The sequence below is a fragment of the Pagrus major genome, chromosome 16 (assembly GCF_040436345.1).
Source record: "Pagrus major chromosome 16, Pma_NU_1.0".
NCBI classification, from domain to species: Eukaryota; Metazoa; Chordata; class Actinopteri; order Spariformes; family Sparidae; genus Pagrus; species Pagrus major.
In genome coordinates, this window is record NC_133230.1 from 8937231 (window position 1) to 8957429 (window position 20199).

The 20199-nt window shown below is 45.1% G+C and overlaps 1 protein-coding gene across 1 annotated transcript; it reads right to left on the reverse strand.

Annotated features, from left to right (window-relative positions):
- Positions 1–2191: 2191 nt before the first annotated feature.
- Positions 2192–19439, reverse strand: ttbk2a (tau tubulin kinase 2a). Its single transcript, XM_073484127.1, has 16 exons — positions 19381–19439; positions 14173–14335; positions 12500–12647; positions 11112–11185; positions 9924–10064; positions 9388–9492; positions 8868–8933; positions 8636–8728; positions 8415–8540; positions 8022–8179; positions 7661–7868; positions 7358–7581; positions 6477–7029; positions 5285–5623; positions 3564–4507; positions 2192–2639 (listed from the first exon to the last, which is right to left on the reverse strand). Exons 2-16 carry the CDS (start codon positions 14239–14241, stop codon positions 2192–2194), a joined length of 3696 nt encoding a protein of 1231 aa, XP_073340228.1. The 5' UTR covers positions 14242–14335; positions 19381–19439.
- Between the last annotated feature and the right edge of the window lie 760 nt (positions 19440–20199).

The window sequence follows — 20199 nt, forward strand, 5'->3', positions numbered from 1 at the left end:
TGATTGTATTAAAGGGGGTCACACTTTGGAGCGATCCCTTCGATTGAACATTTAAAACTAGCGCAAGGGGACACAGAGCCACACATCCACTATCACACAGAGGAGGGTGGGAGTCGAAAGCATCGCTAAGCATCAAAATAAATATCTCAATAAATACAGCTGTACACAAATTCGGCCTTTATGCATTCACATATAGCATAAAGTAAACATTATACCCTGCCTGCAATCTCCATATACAGAGGAGATAAATGAGTCAACCCCAGGCCAGTATTTAATTAAGCTGTGATCAGCTATACTGATATTCCATCAGTATAATCCAAGTGCATTAACACTGGGGGATAAATAAGTTATAGTGTGGTGCAGGATAGATGAAGATGAATAAACAGGAAATTGATTTATTTATGTGCCCTCTGGCCCAGAAAACTGTTGATTTATCTATTATAGTACTGCCCACATTGGGAAAACACTGTTTAATTATTAGCTATTAGCTGTTATTCAGCTCTACACCATGATAATATAAATAAAACAAGGACCCTGACGTGTCAATGTCGCTTCTGGGGCACTCCAACGATTGGGCTTGAGACTTCTGACGGAAAGCCTTCATTATAATTATGAGACAGACGGGGTGTGGCATTATGGCAAATGTAGGATTTTTGCGGCTTGATGGACTAAAGGTCAAAATATCTCAGCTTCTGCAGCACAGAGCCTGACCGTTCTTTTTCAAATCTGTCTCCCACGAGTCCAACAACTTTATCCCATTATTGTCCACAGTAGATCATATATTTTTCTTTCCTAGCTGAGCTGAGCACAAATCCACTGAAATTTTTCCAATCGGTCAAAGTATGAGGCTACACAGAAGTTTTTCTTAAAGGGTCACTCCACCAATTTCACACATCAAAGTGCGTTTACATGTCTTGGTGATTACTACTGCATGTGTGGAAAAAGTAATATAAAGCATTGTGTGGCTCCAGAGGAAGCTCCATGTAATATGACAAATCTCCTCCAGTGATGTCGCTCAGTGGCTAAGTTGCATTTCGGGTAATGTAGGCACTGGGTTTTGAAGAGCAGTCCACTGGTCTATCATTCAGTGTTGTAAAAAGTGCCAAAGTACTACTTCGGTAAGTCACCCTTACAACCAGTACTTGAGTAAAAGTCAAAGTATCTGATATTTAGTTAAAGTATCTGATATTTAATGTACTTAAGTATCAAAAGTACAAGTAAAAGTAAATGATACATATATTTACACGTATGTATATACTGTATATTATAGGTCGACGGATTATCAGATCTGATATTCAACATTTATCTGATTATTAGAAAAATCAGATACAGCATTTAATCTGCAAAGTAACTAGTAACTAAAGTTATAAAATAAATGTAGCGGAGTAAAAATACAATGTTTGCCTCCAAAATGTATATGAGTGGAAGTATAAAGTAGCAGAAAATGGAAATACTCAAGTAAAGTACAAGTACCTCAAAATTGTACTTATGCACAGTACATGATGAAGTGTACTTTGTTTCATTCCATCACTGTTAACGTTGCACTCCTTCAACACTGTTGGACTCATTATGGAGAGTTTAAATACAAATGGTCAAAATCAATCCTACACATTTTTCTTCTTTTTAAAACCTGGTGCCTACATTACCCACAATGCAACTCAACCACTGAGTGACATGACTGGAGGCAATAAATCAGATTACATGCAGCTTCCTCTAGAGCCACAAAAAGGCTTTATATTACTTTTTCACATATGCAGTAGTAATCCTTAAGACCTGTCAACACACTTTAATGTGTAAAACTGGTGGAGTTCCCCTTTAAGATTCTGTCTTAACATTAAAATGGGTTTCTAAGAAAATCTACTTTGTCTTCCAACCAAAAATTATGATTTAGTCACGTGTAGCCACATGTCTTGACAGTTTCCACAGCAAATTCTAAATATAGATGTTAGTCATGAATGGGATTGGAATTGAAAGTGCAGTACTAAATCGCTGGAGCACCCCGGGGCACATAAATGAATGACAAACCATTTGTGCAAATAGAAGAAGTGAAGAGAACAGCGGGAAACGACGAGACAAGTGTAATTCCGACTGACAGCGAAAAAAGGGATTTTTCAAATTATACAGGAAGACTCAGGCTTCTATCTAGCTTAACATAATTGGAGTCTTCCCATCCTCTGCCGCGGCAGCACAACTATCTGCTCAGCTTGCTGGAGCACTTGCCCTCTCGGCTACATCCTTTTCCCCTGGACAGGTGGAATGGGACCGTGCGGGCCTGGCGGCTGCAGCAAGTATCCTGGTGGTGCGGGTAGAAGCGGCGTGGAGGCGGCGAGCCAGAGAAGCTGGGGGGCGAGCGGCTGCGGCCCAGGCAGCCCCCTCCCCCACCTCCACGGTGCTCATGGCGGGAGGGCGAGGAGCTGACGGAGCGCTGCAGGGAGGAGGAGCTGCGTGGGGATGCGCTGGAGCTGCGGTGGTGGTGAGGAGAGCTCGTCAGGCTGCAGATGCCCATCCTGGGGCCCTCGTGCTGGGCTGAGGAGCGGTGGTGAAGGGGGGAGCCTCGGGAACCGTGCATCAGCTGAGCAAGGCATGTGAGGAGGTCTGAGTCACTGGTGCTGCCAGCTCGAATGCGGTACCGCCTGAGCCTGAGTGGGCACAAAAAGGAGGGCAGGTTATGAATAATAGCCAAGGAACCTGGAAACAGGATGATGAATCAAATTTCTTGCTGAGAGTTAGATGAGAGGAATCACTCTCATAAGCGAAGCCATTTTTATGCTGTATTTTGTATTTATTAACTATGTGTAGATATTTTTTGCGCTGAAAAAAACCCTGTCCCTTATTTTCTTGTTTATGGACAGGCTCCAGTAGACGTGACTAAGCGCCAACCAAATTTCTATTACTATATTTATCCTGCTATAGTATCTTTATTATGTACAATTCGAGTGACACATTTTTTTTTTCTATGTATGATGGTACAAATTGTTTAATGTTTTTATTGTAGGCCCACACTGCCATGAAGTTGTTATATATATTAGTATTGAGTGTTTTTTAGTCAGTGGCGTGACCTGATTGGTCCACATGGGTCAACCAACCTCTCTAAGATGGGCTCTCCTTTTGTAGCCTGACGAATGTCTGTGCACCGAAACATTATTATTAAATCTTTCCTGATTGCAAGTGAGGGCGACAGTTTGCAGGACTTTTTTTGTTTTGATCTGTTCAAAGAAAAATGTAAAAACAAGTTTTATTTTTAGCAGGGAGTTAAAAATAAAACTTGTTCCCCCTACTTTCAGTCATTATGCTAAGCTAAGCTTATCACCTGCTGGACTTGGGAGTCGTATCAATCATCTCATCTCACTTCCACCAAGAAAGTAAATATACAACAATCCCCAAAAACGTCCCACAATTCCTTTAGTCAATCAATCAGCAAAGTGACTTAAGGTGTAATTTATTTTTCTTATGGTGCTCTTTCTTTTATGCTGTTTATCATAAATACTTTGAAAACAATAAAGATTTGGCTATTTATTACGTTTTTCATCAATGAAAAGAAAATATGCAGCTCAACTAGTTACCTGCCCTCCACTGTGTTACGGCAAGGTGGCTTTCCAGGGGGCGGGCGCGGCATGAATTGGGCAGCCAGCTGCTCAGCAGAAGAAGCTGGATGAACGGGACGAGGGATCCTGCTCTTGCGGGACAGAGGGCTGGAGGAGGAGGAGAGGGAAGGAGCGTCGTCTCCCTGGCGGTCAGAACGGGAGCCCATAAGAGAGTCCTCGTCCTGGGAGCGGTCGGAGGTGGAGGACAGTGGGTCCTTGGCGAGGACCATGGGGCCCCGCCTGTCGGAGAGGGATGGTGAGGCAGTGGGGGAGGGGACCGGGCCCTGGTGGTTAGCTTTCTTCTGCAGGAGTTTCTCCTTAGCAGATCCTGGAGGAGGGAGCTCCAGCAGGCTGGATGGCTCCAGGACTGGGATGCGACTATGCCTCCGGCTGGGGTCCTTACGGGGGGCGGCAGGGGAGGAGGAGGCTGGGCTTCTGGGCTGATCTGGGGTCTGGTGCACTTCTCTGCTCTCCTCCCCCCGTATCTGAGGCTCTGTGGCACATGGAATGTGACCATAATCGTTCTCATGGTCTTTCAGCCTGGGGAATGCTCCATTATTTAAATCCCTTTGGCCGTTAACAGGAGAGGAGAGGTGTCCATTGGCAAACAAGGGGCTGCGTGGGGAGCGAGGAGAGGAAGGTGAACGCAGAGGAGGCGAGCGTGGAGAACGCGGGGAAGACACGCGGCTTGGCACAGGGCTTTGAGCTTTGGCGTTTCCATTGACCAGCATCTCAGCCAGGGGGTCTGTGGGGGTCCCTGGATGGGTGGGCACATGGTCCTGGGGGGAGCTGATGTCCGCTGTGTGCTCCTGGACCTGCTGAGCCTCAGCTTCAGCCTCACCGCGCCTCTCCAGCAGGAGGCACTGTGGGGCACTGTCTGATCCCGACTGGGAGGACAGCCCAGAGGGCCGGTGAGCTGTCAACTGGAGGGGAGGGGGAGGTGGAGACATGGGAGGGAAGAGAAAAGACAGACAGGTGTTATTTAAAAAATAAACTGCACAAAAAATGGGAATAATATTCTCATTGTCAAAGGCCTGTTGCTGATAGACTACAACATGTCGAGTTGTGCTGTAGTTCTGTAGCAAGAGCCTGATGCAGATGTGTGAAAAGGGAAGAATTGTATAATATGGGGTAATAAATGGTGATTAGTTTGGCAACAGCATGCAGTACCATAGCTACCATTATCAGACCGAAACACACAAAGTGCTATGGCAGTGTCAGTCAAGCTGTGAGTACTAAACCAGCAAGTAGGACAGGAAACGTTCACGCAACTTCGCAGGGGGCTTCAGCGAAGAGAGGGTGAGGAACAAATACAGGGAGAGAGAGAGAAAGAGAAAGATAGAGAGGACAAAGACGATCTGAAACAAAAGAGACCATGCAACCTGTAGTCATGACTCGACATTCCAAACACACATGCCACAATCAGACAAACACACACCCCTATTCAGATCACAAGAACACATGTCCAGACACAAGGACACATCTGACCCATGCTCTGTCTGGCCTGCACAATGCCCCACATGGTTTCTGGAGAGAGCTGCCTGACAACAACACAAAAAGCAAGCCGACTAAACAAAGAAGCCAAAAATAAGCAACTTAAACAAAAAAACAAAAAAAAAAGAAAGAAAAGGTTGACAGCTTGCGTGTTGAGGAAGCTGAATGGAGGTCTGTATTTTACGGGATAGTGATGGGCTCATCACCTGCTGAAGCTGGGCACGGGTGATGCGTATGACAGAGGGGAACTTGGTGTTGGCAGCGCCCGCCGGGATGGCCGGCAGTTTCCTGCGACTGGGCGAACGGGTGCCGGGGGCAGGGTGTGATGGTAGTGGTAGGGAGGCGTGGCAGGAGGAGGAAGAGGAGGGGCGCTCCTGCTGCTGCTGGTCGACGGACTGGCTGCGCCTCATGCCCGGCGGCTGTCGTTGGTGCAGCGGGTCCGACAAGGTGGTCAGGAGAGTGAGAGGGCTGGGAGAACGCAGAGGGATGGGGCTGCATGTCCGGACCGCAACCTCCTCAGGCAGGGACGGAGGAGAGGTGGGGAGCTAAGAGACGGGAGGGAGAGAAGTGGGAGGTGAAGAGAGGAGGGGGAGTGAGATTGGTGAGGGAGTGAGACGGAAGTAAGGTGGAGCTACTGTGAGGTAGGACAAGCAGGTTGCACCGGTGGGGAGCCCGAGGGGAGAGTTGTCTTGAACAGGTAAAGCGACGGGGGGATTGTAAATATAAGGGACTGATCTTAGGCTAGGAAAAGAAGACAGAGGAGAGGAAGGTAGATTTTGGGAAGGCACTCTACATTTTCAACTTGGAGGCAGTTGTTCAGGTTGTAGGAGAGAGCGAGGGGACAGTTATTCCTCTTGTAGTGAAAAGAGTGCAAACTACTATGTGTAACACGTAGATTGAACAGGATGTTGGAGTTTGACTCGATGGGCTGGTTGAATGTAATGTAACGGCAAAGGAGCAAAAAAGTAGTTTAAACTGAGCAAACCAAAGCATATTTTGGAAATAAATCAATTAATTTGTCAAGTAAATAAAACCAACCAAACACATTGCAAATGTCTGAAAGTAAGATTAAATTATGCAGAATATTTAACGCAAATCAAAGTGCATTTCAAAGCCATAAGCTCTCTTTTCCCCATGCTGTGATCTGATAAAAAGCGCTGCAGCTGTGACACAAATATCTTTTTCTAACAAATAAACAGAAGCGAAGAAACGAGAAAACACACAGCAGTAACATTTAGCTTCACACTACAGCAAGATGCAGCTGGTGGAACTCTGACTGATTAGCATTTAGGTTCTATGGCTAGAACTCAGTGCAGCTTTTTAACTTGGTAAAATGCTGACTACAGTCAGTATCATGTATGTCATGATGTGAGATGACCTTCAAATGAAAGGGCTTACCTGAGTGAGGACTCCTTCAGCCAGAGCTTCAGCTGGGCTGGTCGGAGTGACGGGGGGCAGAGCCCCCACAGGGCCCACACTGAGCTCCAGCTTGTCCACTTTTGCACTTCCCTTGGAGGAAGCCGCACTTTCTTGCTTAGTTTTGCCAGAGCTCGGGCTTCGGCTGCCCTTTTCCCATCCAGGAGAGTGTCCCCCTGGCTGGAGCACCTCCGGCTCCTCATCCTCCTCCGAAGGGCTGGCGGTGGCCTTGGCTCCTGGAGAGCCACTGGGCCTCTCCACCATCACCCACTCCCTCGAGTCAATGTCATGCCTCCCAGAGCTTAGATTGAGGGCCACAAAGCCCCCACTGCTGACTGCCCCCTCTCCCTGCTCCTGAGATCCAGAGGATGCTGGCTTAGGAGAGCCACCACCAGAGCGGAACTCCTCATCATAGTGCCAGATCCTGTCAGGACGCTCCCCGGCAGGTAGAGCTTGACCCTGAGTTACTTGGATGATCGCAGCCCCATCAGCCTCCATCTCCTGGTGCTGGGTGCCGAGCTGCTGCTTCGATAAGCTGAACAGACACAAGACAGATGCAAATTATCAACTCTCAACTCAATCATCAGGGAAACTCAAGAAAAAAAAATGTGTTAGAGGTCCGATAATATGCAGATAATTTTTTTTTTTTTTACTCTTGATCACTACATCATGGTGTGGAGTACAAACACAAAACAAAACCATAATATAATAGTAAAAAAACAGAACAGATTCCCAGCACAGGCCAAGTTATTTAAAGAGAGGCAAAACATCACTCAAAAATGCTCCTAGTTTACAATCTATGGTCTATCAGTCTGCAATAAGGGACCTTTAATGTAGATCGATCAGAGTCTTGACAGACTTACTCGGGCTCCAGGGAGCGCTCTGGACTGGGCTTGGACTCTAAGCCGAGCCTCCTCTCCAGCTCAAAACTGTGAATGTTACGGAGCTTCCTCAGCAGAGGGCCGTCACGGTCTGAGGCCACAGGCTGAGCGTGCAGCTTGACAGAGGAGCCCACGTTCAGCCCAGCATAGTTGCCCTGCTGTCCTTGGTTACCCTGGTTGTTGCTGTGTTCCTCCTCCGGTCCCGCCTATGGAAACCAATCAGTTTTGTCAGTGACTCATTCAACTGTGGAATCATCTCTCTGCAAGTGCTCGACTATAATCTACCTTCCACACTGCTGTCCTGATGCGGTTACGGTTGCGGTCCAGCTCCTCCCAGACGTCAGCCTCCTGGTTGCGGTGTAGGTGGAGAGGTGAGCCCGGCAGGCGCTCTGGAGCGGGGTTGTTCTCCACATCGCTGAGCTGCTCGTCCTGCAGAACCTCGTCTGTGTTTTCCCTCTGCAGGTCGCCAGGGATCAGGGAGGCATTCGCCATACTGGGACAACAAAAGGTACAAACATTATTTCATGTTCCAGGTGTTATAAGACAGTAGATGTATGATTTCAACCAATCATTTCACATGGGCTATAAAACATAAAAAAACACCTGTATCAACCCTACTTTAAGTTCATTTATCAATCAAACATACCCCAAGTGCACTGGAGTGAGGCGGGTGTGATGTTGCGGTGTTGTGGCAGTGGCGCTGATCGTCAAGGTGCCATCTGTGCCAGTCCGCTCCCAGTCATAAGGGTCATTCTCCACGACGTTGTAGGTTTTCATGCTGTTGTCAAACACGGACATCAGCAGCTGTAACGACACAAAACGCACGATTTAGCTTTTTGTTCAGTAAAATTCAACAGAGAGTTGGTTTCAAACACTTGTGGTGCTTAAAGGCAGACACATATCAACTGGAGAAAATCTTTCTCGATCATGTTCTGCACACTTTACTTCTGAGAAATATCAAACCCTTCCTGAAATAAGAACTTCTATGTAGTCGGAAAAGCCGTCTCTTTATTAAATCCAAATTGAACCCATGGGTCACCTGGTAGTCGGGCTTGGTGAAGTAGTCGAGGGTGGAGATGTGTTCCAAGAAGACACCAAACTCTGCCGGCAGTTGTTTGAGCATCAGACGGTGGTCGTAAGTCTCCTTCAGCTTCCCTACGTGTTCCTGGAAATGAACAAACCCACACACTTACAAATCTGTCACATCTCATCGCTTACAGCTACCTGAACGAGGGAGGACAATAATTATCTTTTGCTTACTTTGTCCTTGATCTTCCTCCATGGCAACTGACCGACCAGAAACTCCACCAGCATGTAGAAGAGAGACCACAGGTCATCGTGACGACCCATTTCCTGCAGAGTTGCACCAGGGTTGAGTTAATATTAATCAATAAAATTAGCACATGAATTAGAAGAAGTGCATGAATAGACACGTGCAGGTCAGCATGACAGATTACGCAAGAGCTGTCGCACAGGGTAGATGGATACTGACCTTATTCTTGTGTGCATTGACAGATGCATAGCGGACTGTTCCCCTGAAGCCTGCCACTGGACGGGGCTGACAAACAAAGAAGGAAACAGCCATTAAATGTGTATAAACTGTGTTTAAATCATTTTTGGTTGATTCTGGTGACGACAAAAGTAGTAAGAGCTCTTGTTTTGTCCTCACTAACTCACGAGGTTAATATCTGGCTCTTTAGTTCCTAATGCTCCACTACGTCCAAAAGCTAGTCCCTAATTTTGTCTGTCAGCCAGTTGGTGCTTGGCAGGAAGTGTACGCTGGGTTTATCAGAGCTTTTTTTGACTGAAAACAGCTACCTGCTGCTGTTGGAAACAAGATGGATGAGAGCAGCGAGACTGAACCAAAACAGTAATGTTGTGGGGTGTAAAACCACAACAATGAGCTGAAAAAGCTTAGAAAACACCTCTGTTTAACATTCTTTACACTACGGAAAGTCATTTGATCCATTTGCGCCTTAAAGCTCAGTATATACACAGAGGAGGGCACTTACAGGTCGGACCTCCTGGCAAGAGTTGGTGAACTGGCGAGCTAAACCGAAGTCCAGCATGTAGCAGGTTCGACAGGTACTCGGGAAGCGGCCCATCGCGAAATTGGACTGGATCAGAAAAAAAAACAGGAGACAGTTAAATTAACAATACAATGAATTATGTGTGAATGCAATTACTATAATGCTTAATGTCTATTTAAATTATTGCAGCCCCTGGGGAATATAATGTGGTCCTATGGTGGAGTATAATTTAATACAGCAGCTCAGAAGACATTCTGCTACATTTTAGGCTTTCGGCCAGCACTCATAGTGAGCCAACGGGCTGTGAGTGCAACAGTCAATAAACCAAAACAAAATAATGAATCAGCAACAATGCTAGTAGCCAATAATATAAAGTGCAGGAGTCACAAACACTTCCCAGACAATAGAAATAAAAATATCCCAATTTAGCGGGACAATATGGAAAGAACATTAATGATAATGAAAGTTAAGGTTATGAAATAAATGTCCTCTGCTGCACCCGGCGAGCTGTGACTCACCGGTTTGATGTCACGATGCAGGAAGCCGACAGAGTGGATGCTCTCTATGGCCTCCAGGATCTGGCGTCCCAGACGTAGGGTGGTGCTGATGCTGAAGGTTCCCCGGGTCATACTCCTCCTCAGGTCAGCCAGGTTACGACCCTGAGAGAGCACATAGTACGAGAACAGTTAACAAACTAACTAAAGCCTGATAAAATCCCCCTTCAAGAACACAGCAGGACCTCTGTCTGCCTCAACAAACATGTCATAAAAGACCAAAAATACTACATTTATCCATCTAGTTCTCTTAAGGACGCAACAAGGAGTAACTAGAAAGTGTTTTACTGACTGAAATGCCACTGACAGTATGTTTAGTGCACAAAGTCAAAGCCAACAGCGAGGAAAAATATATGTTCAGCTGCACCGATCATCTATAATTAAACACATGGTTTGGTCAGGAGTCAGTGCACTACACGGAAATGTAGCATTCCTGTGGTTCTGGTTGTATAACTAAGAACCAGACCTCACTCAGAGCTCATCTATCATCAGCTTCAGATTCAGCAGATGTTTTCTGACCCTTACCCCTAAAAAAATATGCATACATTTGAAAAGTTATTTTAATAATCGCCATCATAGACTGTGTGCTGGATGCAGTGATTTAAACTAATCTGATGCCTCTGTGGATCTCAGCAGGTATGTGAGCTCTGAGTGCTGTCTGAATCTCTACATGGAGAGTATTGTGGCTATAAATATTTGGAGCCATGCTAGCAGCATGGGATGGCGATGTCAGCATGACCTCTGGTCAGTCTGCCGGTCTTGAATGGCTTGTTCTGTGCCACCAACAGTCTTCAATTTACTTCATTTTTCTGATCTTCTTGGTTTGGATGAAGAGCTGGTATGACCATCGTATGAAAGCGTTGTGTATTTGCAATTAATACAGACCAATACTGTGATTATTTTGAAATGTTGGTTCCACATATGTATGAATTATATGATGATGAATTATGTATACTTAATAGTGAGGCACTGTAGTGTGTATTTTCACCGTATGTTCTATGTTGTTGTGTGGTACTGTACTTTTTGTTGTTGTGGTTGTTGTCTCTTTGAGTTTTACCTTTTGTTGTTTTCTGTATGTTTCTATTTGCATACTGGTGAAAGTGTAAATTGAAAAACAAAAACAAAAAAAACCTCCTCTGCATGTAGACTGACCTGCAGCTCCATCACCACGTAGTTAAAGCGGTCATTGCGGCCGCATCCCACGAAGCGACACACGTGGTCTTTACCTGAGAAATGACGAAGGACAAGAGAGTTTTCCGGTTACTTTTGAGGAGAAGCTGAGCTCACTCCACAGCCACCTGACGTCAGCTGCATCATTTGATCATAAGATACTGCATGCCGCGTGAATCATGATGATGTGTGTGTCCATATTTCCCTGCCCTTGCTTATCCCGTCACCAGCTTCCCTGTATGACTACCCTGCCCTGCTGATTTATAGGCTATAGCACACGACACCCGGTCTGCACATGTGCATGAATGCCTTGTGTGTTTGTGCATGTGTGTGTGTGTGCTCTGGTCTCAAAGGACACTGCTGCAGTGGCAAGTTGACTGCAGCCACACCCCAAACCCTCCAGCGAAGAGTGAATGCAAACAGTTACTAACCAAACCTCCATGTTAAAAACACTCATTTTTAGATGGCTTACTTTCACCAATTTCTAAAAAAATAAACCAAAAGATCCAATTGCAGGATCCAAAACATCAGCTTGATATGAGTCTTATAAGGTCATGGGTTGCTGTTTACTCTATACAGCTGGGCTGGTCAGTGATGTTTGGAAGGGTGGGCCGTCTCAAATTACATGCTGGTTCCCTCAGGAAGCAACAGACCCATGATGCCCCGGGCCGCAGCCATTAGACAGCAAACATGATCTCAGCCCATTGATTTTCCTCTCAGAGGGGAGACAGAAAGAAGGCGCAGTGGTTAAAAGGCAGGAAGGAAGATGAAAGGGACAAGACACAGTTAGAAAAAAGAGGAGTGAAAGGAGTAAAACTATACAACCCCTGGCTGAGGGAGCTCTCTTGTGTTGCGTTGGGAGTGTCCCGGCACACAATCATATACTTCCTGTTGTACTGATATTCTGTCGCTTCTGTTCCTGTCAACCGAAACGTTTACAGTAAAACTCCCACGATGTAAGCACACGACGTGAGAAGCAGTGATTTATCTGCCGTTCCTGCAGAATGACGGTGTGTTTTGTAGCAGAGACTGAAGCAAACTGAGCCAAACCCCGGGCCAAATTGTGTTTCCAGATGAGTCAGATGATCTGTATCTGCTCTCAAACTGAGAGATTATTGTAAGCAGCTATTGATGCACAAATGCCACCCCTGTATTTTCGACATCCTACTACTTCCTGTGTTTTGTTTGTCCGTTTATTCAATCAATCCAGGAGAAATCATTGACAGAAAATGTTTAACTTCTATTAAGTGGTGAATGCTTAAGATAAACACTGTATCCTCTTTTGTGGCAGATCAATAGGTCATCGTGCCAAAGAGCAATCAATCAATTCCAGAAATGTAACTAAATCCACTGAATCCATTTCGACTCACCCTGGAGCTTCTTCAGCACGGCGACCTCCATCTTGAGCACCTGTTTGGGCTGCTGGGCCGACTCCACCTTCAGCGCCACATTGATCCGTGTCAGCAGGTCCACCGCCTCGTAGATCTCCCCGAATCCACCACCCCCAATCTTCTTCGTCTGGAGGAAGACGATGACACATTACATACAGAACTTCATATGAAAAAAGACTACTTTTACAGTCTGTATGCAATGTGCATGCACAGTGAGACACACATTGATGTGGGAAGATTATTAGAAGGAAATTTTTTGTACTTTTTTTGTCAAGGTCAGTCAAATGATTATATTCATTATAGATTAAATTTGACAATTATTCTCTCAAGAAATGTCAGAAAATGCTTATCGCAATTTCCTAAAGCCTAAGATGATGTAGACTAAGAGTCCAAAATGCCCAAAATATTCAATATCCCATCAGAGAAGAGAAAGAAGAGACGAAAATCCTCACATTTAAGAAACTGAGACTACCTAGTGCTTGACAATCAATAAATAAATGATCAAATACCACACAATATCAGCTCTATCTGACAGGAATAAATGTGGCAAAGGTATTAGATTCTCTCCACCTAAAGCAAATAAAAGTATGACAAGGAAAACAGTAGTTTACAGAGCCGTGGTCAGGAGGAATTCATTCCCAGTGCATATTATTCAAGGGAATACCAAAGGTCAGTTCATACTCAGTGCCTTTAAATATTAATGTAACCATAATTAAGTTGTGTGTATAAATTATAAAAACGGTGCAGTATTTCAATACCCTACTTTCTTGGAATCAAATATGTGGAGGCGCAGGATGGACGACTATATAATTTAAGAAGGTCAATCACACCAGAGTTACATTTATAAAAAAATATATTATATTTATTTACCTGAATTCTTGAGGAATTGCGATTGACTTTTAATTTGAAAGGATGACAATGCTGTTTCTTCTCCATATGTACTGATTTTTGATTTGATAAGATGAACTGTTTTGTTTGTTTATTTGGCTGTCGTGTGTGTAAGTGTGTATAACTGTATGTTGGGTGGAGATTAGCCAATGCGTATGCTAATGGAGATCTGAATAAAAGAAGAAGTTACTCTTCTTTATTTCCCTCTGTCAGTCTGCTCACAGCAGTTCTGCCATTTAACTCTCAGTACTAGTAGAGCTTTAAGTTCCCACGTGTCCTTCACTGTCCTCCATGCACACACACACACACACACACACACACAGAGCCGTGTGTCGCACTAAGAGCTCAATATGTGGGATTAGCTGCAGCATTCTTATGTAACTCTGCTCCTTAGAAGACAGGAAGTGGTGCCAGTTAGGAATAACAGCCTCACATGGCGCCCAGGCTGGCACAGCAGTGAGAGACACGGGCCCTCGGGGAACACTGCCGCTGCTGCCTATAGCACACTGCACTGCCACAAATAGCTACACAGGCTATTTTTAGATCTCTTATACTGCAGCAGCCCTACCTGGACGGAGAGACACGACCCCAAACTGTCCAAGCCACAGGTGAGATACTTTAGAGGAAGAGCAGAAGGACTCGGGCATTGTCTGATGAACAAAGAGTTGTTGTTTGTGGGGCAGAGGGTGAGCTGGAGACAGGCGGTGACGGAGCTGGAGCGGACAAACACGCGGCCTATTGTCGCTGGAGAACACGCCACTTACCACTTTCCATCGTTCCTTGACCAGGGAGAGCACGCTTAGGATGTCAGCTTGCTCCGCTCCCCCGCTCATCTCGTCTGTGGACCAGGGACGCTGCCCTCACTGCTTCCCCCCCTCGAACAGCAGCCTCACACTGGGCCGGGCATTTGGGCCTTGATGGAGAACCCTACAGAAGAAATCAAAATCAAGGAAATCAGTTGAATTCTGGTTATTTAGGCTTAAGCTTGAGCATCTTCAGCTAATGTTCGTGAGTTTCGAACCAGAAGGTTTCACCAGATAAGGCCAGGTTGAACTTCGTGTGAATGTCTGAAAGTCTCCCCCGTTGACAGACAAAGTTAAACCCCTGGCTTAATGGCTGGAGCTCTCTGATACTCGACCATCGATGCAGCTGCCACACCTGCTGCCAGCAGCTGTCTTTTCTAGACAAACTCGCCCCACCAACTCGCGGGCAACAGTCCTGCATCTTAAATTACAAAAAGGCTTCATCGGCATATCACTTTCCTCAGCCATTTATCTTCCGTGTATGACAGCAAAGGACCAAGACGGTACTATAAGTCTTGTCAGATATAATGAGATCGTTAAAGCAGCCTCATTATGCATTAGAGTGATCAGCTTTGTTTGTGTACCACGATAGGTAAACTCATAAAGAAATATCACACACTGTAGTGTAAGTTTTGTATGAATACATTAATGTTTCATTAAAGTTGCATTACTTTGGTTCAGATTGCATTTTGGAAAAGAGTTTTACTTTTGTTTTTTTGCCAACGCTGCAGATATACACATCACAATAACTATGATTCATCACAATATGATTTTTTTTAACTGGGGTGACTGTAATACCAGGTCTTTGTGCCACCCAAAGTCAAAATTCATACAAATACTGTCCCGGACCACATCCTTACATGTATCTGATGCTTCAAGATAAATTATTGCCACCATTTTCGCATAAATCTCGCCTTACAAAACGTTTGTAAGTTTGCTTACAAGGTAAAGGCTTTATTATTAATGTCCTCATATACCTCAGTTGTCGAGCAGAATGCTGCGACGTTGTGTTGCTGCGAAGCTCCAGAAATGTTTTGTGGACTACGAAAACGTCCCCTGACTTTCCATCAGCACTGGGGCTGAGAAGATTATGACATAATTTTCCTTTTGGGCGAACTAATCCTTTAACAAACTGTCACTACAATGATTTTGGTCCGAAAAGTGAATGAACTAGGAGCTCAAAGATAACTGTCCTGCTGGAGGAGTTTTGGCTACCTGGCAACCCAAAACCTTTTAATAGTTACATACTTATATCAGAAAATCATTGATCAATACAGCAATACAAGACTTATTTACGAACATGTGCTACAAATACATTTACGACTATGTAACACACACTCAACAACAATCAAATGTAGTTTTCCCTCGATGAGCTGCGTCTCTGCTCCTGTATAATGCAACATCCATGTCATAGACAAGCATTCCTCAGGAGTGCACACGCTAGTAACTTCCTTTAGTCTGGCTTCAAACACTCAAAGCAAAACCCGACTTCGATTCATCATTCTGCACACGGCGCGCAGGCATCTACGGTTATGCAACGAGCCTTCAAAACACTATTTGGTTACAGGGCATGATCCCAACATCAAGGAGGCAATCAATCCCATCATGCTCCGGGACGAGGTTGGGAGATGGAGGAGGGCAAAGCGTGGTTAGACTAGATAACTGTGAAATGACAAGCGTGAAACGTGTCCCAGGGTTGAGGCTCGGGAATAAAGGTGGACTTGGTACATGATGACTGGACGAGACGTCTCCAGAATATAAATCAATTAATCAATTCTTAAGACATATTATCAATCTTATAGACTTTTAACTTCTAGGTATTTAATTACTGTTTCTTACCGTCACCATACTCTCTTCAGTGCATTGGATGATTATGCTACTATTCCCTATATACTGCTATTTACTTACTATGCGTTTGTTTGATTTTGCACATTACCACCATGACTACTAGCTTACTCTTCAATAACTACCTCGTATTTATATGATTTTATATTGTTATCTCTTTCTTTTTTAATATTATCTTTTTATATTGTTTCTTTCTTAAAATCAGTGAGTGCCGTGGTATTTTCACTGCGTTGTTATTTTGCACATTAGTACAATGACAACAAAGTATCTTGAATTTTATATATTCATACATTTGTAAAGATATATATTATTTTCTTTGTGAAATGCTTTGTCTCTTCAGAAAATGCACGATATGATGGATTAAGGTTTATGATAGTGAAGCTCCTGATGTGATAAGACTTTTATATTACAAAGCTTGTAATTTCCTTTTGACTCTAATGAAGATTATGTGCTTAAAGGATAAGTTCACCCAAAAATGAAAATTCAGTCATTATCTACTCACCACCGTGCAGATGGAAGTCAGGTAAAGTTTTAGTGGTCCACAAAACATTTCTGGAGCAAAATGTCGCTGCAGCGTTCTGCTTAACGACTGAAGTGGATGGGGACTTGTTTGAAAATATGAAAAACAACTGGGGGAAAAAAACATAAAATGTCTCCACACAGCCTGTCCAGTGCAATCCAAGTCTCCAGAAGCCTCGAGATCGAGAATTGATTAAAAAAATCCTATTTACATCCTTTTTAAAGCTCAAATCTTCACTCTAGCGTTAGCAAACACCCCATCTGAAGTGGGTGCACAAGCTTGACCGCGCGTCAAAGGTTGAAATAACGTCTTTTCAAATCAATTTTGGATCTCAGGGCTTCACAAGGCTTGGATTGTTCATCCATTTTATGCTTTTTCTTCGGTTGTTTTTCACGTTTTAAACATATTAAGTCCCCAGCTACCTCAGTTATTAGGAGAACGTTGCAGCGTTGTTTTGCTGTGAAGCTCCAGAAATGTTTTGTGGACTACAAAACTTTCCATCAACACAGGGGTGAGAGGATAGCGACAGAAAATTTTCATTTTTAGGTGAATATATCCTTTAAAACGAAATAATATTCAGAGTGGACAGCCATGCTAGTGGCAGACTTGCCAGCCACATGTTTTTCATTTCTTCGTTACCTCCCAGGGTCACAGTTCTCCTTTATTCCTCCAGATTCATGACAAATGTTCACATCTTTTTACCCTTTTATTAATCATAACCTGTTTCTTCGACTGTACAGTGTGTAGTCTACCGTTCTGTTACACCTGAGCCTCCTCATTGAGTGAGAGACGGACAGATAAATGGAGAAGAGAGAGAGCAAATTGTTCAAAGTTTCCAGAATGCAGGAAACAAGGTCTCTGAAACTTTAAAAAGTGTCCCTATTTTGGCTTGGCGAGAATGACTAGTGGCTCTGTTGGGCTATGTTTAGCAGAGAATGTTGACCACTGACACGGTTTAGCGTGTTAAAATGCTATAATTTGGCAATCAGCACTAACCAGAAAGAACAGCTGCGGTTAACAGGAAAGTCATCCGTTTTTGCACGTATCTAGGATTCATGCTCTGGGAAAAACAGGAAGGAAGAGACATCGAAATGAAAGTCTCAACACCTCTCTTTAAAGCCACGTGGGCCAAAGCGGAACCAAACTTTTACAAATGCTCACTAGTTAACACATTATCTCAATGTCAGACACTGGAACCTGTATTTTCCCCTGCAAATCTTCAGGCGAAGCAACTGGAACAACATCAGTGGAATTCTTGATATTATGCTAATTGATGACGAGGCAAAAAACACAGACTACGCCATCCGAACCACAGAAGAAACACGCTGTACAAAATCCTCTTTTCACCCCGCAGGGACCAGAGAAAGTCACCGTAAACACTGATCAAATAACCTCTGCTGTGCGTGCTGTGTCACAACGTCAAGGTCACCAACGCATGTTCTCGTGTTTTCACTCTTTTTTTCTGTCACATCTGAGCTATCGTGCAGGAGGCATCCTTTCTTAGTGAGACGGCTGCTGTCTGCTGGGAGAAAACACACACTTCTGCAGGAAAAGGTGGATGCTGTAGAGGAAAGGATTGGTGTTTCGGGAGGTCTCTGTGACCTAACCTTACCTCTACTTTTAGGTCAAGAGTCAGCCATCGTGTATCTTTTTATTATTTATTATTAACACAAAAACAAAGCAGAATCATCCACAGACTGCATGTAACAAACCTTAAACCAACCCCTCCAACACACATTGCATAAGGGCACACACACCTATGCACACGACAGGCCGCCTCACGCTGTGACTAATCTCACACCTCACAGAGAGGCATGTCTCTGCTCTTCTTCCTCCTCCTCCTCCTCCTCGTCCTTCATCATCATACAAACCGCCATCAATGAACAAACATCCCAGCGGGAGCAGACCTTGGACCAAAAATTAAACCAATCTATGACAGCCGGCTACCGTCTCATCATGAATCACGCTTCCTGACCCCTTCATCTCCATGGCGACCATGGTGCAGTGCCATTTTCATCTGCTGACTGCAGCTTGTCGTCGCCTCTGCCCTTTCTGTCTGCTGGGAAGTTTTACGGCCGCACGAATGGCTATTTCCTCCTGCGCCTCCGACTAAATCCTGGGGATGTTTGGTCAGAGAGGGGACCGAGTCAGATCCAAAAACACCATCTGTATGCAAGAAACACATGGCACCACGCAGGATGAAATCAGTGCCTGGTCTGGCAACTTTGTGTGCAGGACGAGGCCCATGTGGAGGCCCTATGCACTGCTCTGCCTCCTCTCAGGTCACAGCGTGGATGCAGCTGAGCCAATCTGAAGAAACTGTGAAGGATGAGCATGTGTGTATGTGGCTTAATGGCTCCACATGAAGCCTCTGCCATCAAGGATGCATTCACCTGGAGAGCCACAACAAGGATTTTATAAAGAGAAACACAAATACCTCTGCTGACATGCAAGCTGCAGTCATTTCCATCACACTCACAGTACAATAATAAATAAAAAACACACAGCAATCCTCTCTGCTCTCCTTCTCCTGCAGAGAAAACTGTTGCTGGAGCTGTTGCGTGGCTTCTTTGGTTGCCACAGCAGATTTACTCAGGCGCGTCCACGCACCGTCCACAGGCCACGCAAACCCCTCATCATGCCTGGGCTCTACTGTAAAAAGCTCTCGGGATAACAACAAACTCACCGCATGCAAGCTGCGGGCGACAGCGAAATGGTGGCCGAGAGGCGTGAAAAAAAAAACCCGAAGCGGGAGGTCGCGTAGTGCAGCGCGGCCTCCTCCTCCCGGGATTGTGGATCCTTACCTCGGGTCTTCGCTGCCAATCCTTGATCCAAAGAGGAGCCGGGTGTGGTTACACGAAATCGTCTACGTACGGAGGCGGCGGGGTCGACATCGAGCGGAATCCCATAGCTGGAGAGCCGTCCATGGGCAGAGAGGCTGGAGGCTGTCGGTGTCGGCTGTGATGGCTGGAGGATAAATAAACGCGCGGGAGGTGAAATATGTCTGGATGTGATCGTCCCTTTTCTCCTTCTGCCTGTCACCTCAGCATCTCTGTCGGTCGCTGCGGATCCGTGACGTGACGACTCTCTGTGATGATCATCAGCCTTTGCTGCGCGCGCGGCCCCGATTCGATAGCCCCTCGCAACAGCTCGGGCACGCGCAGCCGGGGCCCTTTAAAGCTCGCTCACGACGCGCGCGCCGCCGAGCACAATAACCAAATCAGTGTTTTTGAGTGTTTTAAGTCTAATAGCGATTTGTCGAAATATACAATAAACACGCGTCGAGCGTCGATATCTAAACCACGACGTGGTTTAGATATCGAATGAGGCCACATGCCATGAAACGTGAGTAGTGTTTGAGGATGCGGGCTAATTAGTTTGGAACGCGGCCATAGGAGGGGAAAAAAAACTTTTTCGCAAAGACCACTGGGAGGCGGCATTCAGCCAAAGATGGTGTATGCAACTGATGGCATACACAGAGATGAAAAAAAAACAGCAATGCTCCACTCAGCAGAGTGGACATTTTCTGTTCCCCAGCCTTAAAAAACATGAAGCAACCCATTTTGAACAGTCCTGAAAAATAATGTGGCACCAAAATAATGCATGCAAAACTATAGTCTAGG

Bases quoted from the DNA above. Each gene is read 5' to 3' on its own strand.
- ttbk2a (XM_073484127.1), bottom strand. From the start codon at position 14,241: ATGAGCGGGGGAGCGGAGCAAGCTGACATCCTAAGCGTGCTCTCCCTG. The intron at 12,648-14,172 runs GTAAGTGGCGTG...GTCTTCCTCCAG, and splicing joins TCAAGGAACGATGGAAAGTG to ACGAAGAAGATTGGGGGTGG. The intron at 7,869-8,021 runs GTATGTTTGATT...TTGTTGTCCCAG, and splicing joins CTCACTCCAGTGCACTTGGG to TATGGCGAATGCCTCCCTGA.